The 5,061-nt window shown below is 44.1% G+C and overlaps 1 protein-coding gene across 1 annotated transcript in view; it reads left to right on the top strand.

Moving 5' to 3' along the window:
* The window catches only part of IL10RB (interleukin 10 receptor, beta), a 36,449-nt gene extending 32,689 nt beyond the window's left edge, over window positions 1–3,760 (top strand). Inside the window, exon 7 of the mRNA XM_011989558.1 lies at window positions 2,707–3,760. Coding sequence (XP_011844948.1) covers window positions 2,707–2,880 — 174 coding nt within the window. The 3' untranslated portion in view covers window positions 2,881–3,760. The remainder of the gene's footprint in view (window positions 1–2,706) is intronic.
* The last annotated feature ends 1,301 nt before the right edge of the window (window positions 3,761–5,061 follow it).

The following is a 5,061-nucleotide window of genomic DNA, read 5'->3' as shown; positions in this document are numbered from 1 at the left end:
CCAGCCTGGGCGACAGAGCGAGACTCCATTTCAAAAAAAAAAAGTCAAAAGAAACAGGTGAAATTAACATTAATAATATATTTTATATAAGCCAGTATATCTAAAATAGCATCATTTCAATAAGTGGTCAATATTTTAAAAAATGATTGAGATATTTTACATTCTATTTTTCATACAGTCTTTGAAATCTAGTATATAATTTCCATTTACAGCAACATATCGACTCAAACTAGCCACAGTTCAGGTGGTCGGTAGTGCTGAAATCCAGGGGCCTGTGGGATGCTGGGGAGCACCAGAGGGCCCCTAACTCAGCCAGAGGACACATGGGAGATTCTGTTTGTTATTCCAAGACACATTTATCCAGGGCCTGTGACATGCCTGCTTCCTAGAGGTGTGACAGCCTCACCACATCATGATCAGAATAAAAATATTCCCTCCTGGTTGAAAAGAGGAACTATTAGAAGGTGACATGTGATCACTTAGCAAATGAGTTGCGTATTTATTGTCAACGTATGTTTTTAATCGTGGCAGAATAGACATAACATAAAATGTATCACCTTAATCCTCTTTAAGAGTACAATTCAGTGGCATTAAGCACATTCATCTGTCTGTGTAGCCATCACCACCATCCATCTCCAGACTTTTTTCATCTTTCAAAACCAAAGCTCTCTACCCATTAAACAGTAACTCCTTCTTCTCCCCACCCAAGGCCCCGGCAGCCACCACCACTCTGTGTGCCTTAATGAAATTGACTAGTCTAGGTCCCTCATATAAGCGGAATTATACAGTATTTGTCTTTTCATGTCTGGCTGACTTCACTTGGCATAATGTCTTTCTTTCTTTTTTTTTTTTTCTGAGATGAAGTCTCTTTCTGTCACCCAGCCTGGAGTGCAGTGGTGCAATCTCAGCTCACTGCAACCTCCGCCTCCAGGGTTCAAGCAATTCTCCTGCCTCAGCCTCCCAAATAGCTGGGATTACAGGTGCCCGCCACCACACCGGGCCCTTCACTTGGCATAATGTCTTTAAAGTTCATCCCTGTTTAGCAGGTGTCAGAACTATTCTGTATAAGGCTGAATGACATTCCATTGTGTGTATAGACCACACTTCACTCCTCCATCCATTGGTGGGTGGAAACTTGGGCTGCTTCCAGCCTTTCAGCTATTATGAAAATGCCTTGTGAACAGGATGTACAAATATCTCTTCAACACCCTGTTTTCAGTTCTTTAGAGTAAATACCTAAGAGTGGAGTTACTAGATCAGATGGTAATTCTATTTTTATTTTTTGAGGAACCATCATACTATTGTCACTTTCTTTTTTTTTTTTTCCAGAAGGAGTCTTGCTCTGTCACCCAGGCTGGAGTACAGTGGCACAATCTTGGCTCACTGCAACCTCCACTTCCCAGATTCAAGGGATTCTCCTGCCTCAGCCTCCTGAGTAGCTAGGATTACAAGCACTCACCACCACGCCCAGCTAATTTTTTTTTTTTTTTTTTGTATTTTCAGTAGAGATGGGGTTTCACCACATTGGTTGGCCAGGCTGGTCTCAAACTCCTGACCTCAGGTGATCTGCCCACCTCGGCCTCCCAAAGTGCTGGTATTACAAATGTGAGCCACTGTGCCTTGCCCATCACTTTTTAAAATAGCCTTTTTAGGGGGGTACAGTGGCTCACACCTGTAATCCCAGCACTTTGGGAGGTCAAGGTGGGCGGATCACCTGAGGTCGGGAATTTGAGACTAGCCTGGTCAACATGATGAAACCCTGTCTCTACTGAAAATACAAAAAATGGCCGGGCATGGTAGTGCACACCTATAGCCCCAGCTACCCGGGAGGATGAGGCACAAGAATCGCTTGAACCTGAGAGGCAGAGGTTGCAGTGAGTCAAGATCACGCCACTGCACTCCAGCCTGGGCGACAGAATGCGAATCTGTCTCACATTTAAAAAAATAATAATTAATTAATTTAAATAAAAGAGCATTTTTGGTCAGATATGGTGGCTCATACCTGTAATCCCAGCACTTTGGGACGCTGAGATGGAGGGATCACTTGAGCCCAGGAGTTGAAGACCAACCTGGGCAACTTGGTGAGACCTCATCTCTAATCTCTACAAAAAAAAAAAAAAGAATTAGCTGGGCATGGTGGCACATGCCTGTAATCCCAGCTACTCAGAAGTCTTAGGTGGGAAAATCGCTTGAGCCAAGAAGGTCAAGGCTGCAGTGAGCCGTGATCGCACCACTGCACTCCAGCCTGGGTGACCCAGCACGACCCTGTCTCAAAAAATAAAATAAAACAGGCTGGGTGCAGTGGCTCATACCTGTAATCCCAGCACTTTGGGAGGCCGAGGCAGGTGCATTGCCTGAGGTCAGGAGTTCAAGACCAGCCTGGCCAACATGGTGAAATCCCATCTATACTAAAAATACAAAACTCAGCCGGGTGTGGTAGCACATGCCTGTAATCTCAGCTACTTGGGAGGCTGAGGCAGGAGAATTGCTTGAGCCTGGGAGGCTGAGGTTGCAGTGAGCTGAGATCGTGCCACTGCACTCCAGCCTGGGTGACAGAGCAAGACTCCATCTCAAAAAAAATGAAATAAACATTTAAAAAATAAATAAAATAAATTTTCCAGCCAGGAGTTCTGTGAAAAAATATTTGTAAACCTAGAAAAAGAAATGGAGAAAATTGATCATTAACTGTCCTCTTTCCCTCCACAGTTTTTGGGCCATCCTCATCATAACACACTTCTGTTTTTCTCCTTTCCATTCTCGGATGAGAATGATGTTTTTGACAAGCTAAGTGTCATTGCAGAAGACTCTGAGAGCAGCAAGCAGAATCCTGATGACAGCTGCAGCCTCGGGACCCTGCCTGGGCAGGGACCCCAGAGCTAGGCTCTGAGAAGGAAACACACTCGGCTGGGCACAGTGACATGCTCCATCTCACATCTGCCTCAGTGAGGGATCAGGGCGGAAAACGAGGGCCAAGACCATCTAAGCCAGCCCCACATCTAGAACTCCCAGACCCTGGACTTACCTAAGCAACCAAAGAGCTACATTTTAAAGGTTCGCTTGGCAAAAATATTCCATTTGGGAACTCACTGCCTTATAAAGGCTCTCGCGATGTTTTTAAAAGTTGGCCACTGAGAGTGTAATTTTCAGCCCCTTATATCACTAAAATAGGATCATGTTTTAATTGTGAGAAACAGGGCTGAGCGCAGTGGCTCACGCCTGTAATATCAGCACCTTGGGAGGTTGAGGCAGGCGAATCACCTGAGGGCAGGAGTTCAAGACCAGCCTGGCCAACATGGTGAAAGCCTGTCTCTACTAAAAATGCAAAAATTAGCTGGGCGTGATGGCACATGCCTATAATCCCAGCTACTCAAGTGCCTGAGGCAGCAGAATTGCATGAATCCGGGAGGAGGAGGAGGTCGCAGTGAGCCGAGATAGCGGCAATGCACTCCAGCCTGGGTGAAAAAGTAAGACTCCGTCTCAAAAAAAAAAAAAAAAAAAAAAAAAAAAAAAAAATTGTGAGAAACAGAAATATTTAAAAATTTTAAATGAGGAATAAGAATGGAGATGTTGTAACATTCTACCAGATTATGGATAGATTGATCTGAAAATCAACCTCAACTCAAGGGTGGTCAGCTCAATGCTTTCCAGAACACAGACTTTTGGATTCTTTGGGGTACTTTGACTGAATATATTTTTCTACCTATATATGTTTTATATGCTGCTGGTGCTCCATTAAAGTGTTACTCTGTGTGGCACTGTATGTGTTCATGATACATGATACTACCTGTGTGTAATTGTTAGATACACACAGTGTGAAAAAGGCTCTAGTTTGCCATCTTGATGTCCACTCATTCCACAAGTACTTCCTAGACCCTGCCTGCTGTTGACCAGGCACTGTGCTAGGTACAAGGTCTGAGTTATCTGGGATCTCTCAGTCTAAAGCTTCAAAAACTAGATTTGCAGTCAAGGGCCAGATCTGTTATTTAAAAAACAAACAAACAAACAAACCCTAGAAATAAAAAGTATAGTTGTGGAAGTTTGAAAAGCCAGGGGACAGGCTTAACAGCAGGTTAGACACAGCTGAGACTAATTTTGACTTTGAACTGAGCAAAAAAGGGAATCTCCAGGTACAATGGCTCACTTCTGTAATCCCAGCACTTTGGGAGGCTAAAGTGGGAGGATCACTTGGGCCCAGGAGTTGAGACCATTCCAGGCAACATGGTGAGACCCCTTCTCATAAGAAGTTTTAACATTAGGCATGGTGGCATGTGTCTACAGTCCCAGCTCCTCAGGAGGCTGAGGTGGGAGGATAGCTTGAGCCCAGGAGGTCAAGACTGCAGTGAGCTATGTTCACGCCATTGCCCTCTGGCCCTGCCTGGGTGATGGAATGAGACCCTGTCTCAAAAAGAAAAAAAGAAAAGAAAAGGAAAGGTATTAGGGTTCTCCAGAGAAACAGAACCAATAGAATGAACACAGAGATTTATTTTAAGGAACTGTGGAGGCTGGCAAGTTCAAAAACTGCAGGGCAGACCAACAGGCTAGAGACCCAGGGAAGAGTGGATGTTTCAGCTTGAGCAAAAGCAGTCTGGAGGCAGAATTAACTCTTCCTCAAGGGACCTCAGGCTTCTGTTCTCTTAAGGCCTTCCTTCAAGTGATAGAAGTGGAACTCACCCACATTATGGAGGGTAATCTGCTTTACTCAAAAATCTATGGATTTAAATGTTACTCTCATTTTTAAAAATACCTTCACACCGACATCAAAACTAATGTTTTACCCAATCAATCTAGCTAGGTTGACACATAAAATAACCATCATAGGGAGGGTAGATCTGTGATTGCTTTTTTGAAACTTTTTTCAATGTTTGCTGCATGTATATAGAAATAAAATTTGGCCAGGTGTAGTGGCTCACACCTGTAATCCTAGCACTTTCAGAGGCTGAGGCAGGTGGATCACCTGATGTCAGGAGTTCAAGACCAGCCTGGCCAACATGGTGAAACCCCATCTCTACTAAAAGTACAAAAATTAGCCAGGCATGGTGGTGCACACCTGTAATTCCAGCT

This window comes from Mandrillus leucophaeus, unplaced genomic scaffold, assembly GCF_000951045.1.
Source record: "Mandrillus leucophaeus isolate KB7577 unplaced genomic scaffold, Mleu.le_1.0 Scaffold357, whole genome shotgun sequence".
Lineage (NCBI taxonomy): Eukaryota > Metazoa > Chordata > Mammalia > Primates > Cercopithecidae > Mandrillus > Mandrillus leucophaeus.
This window is presented reverse-complemented; position numbering and strand designations above follow the sequence as displayed.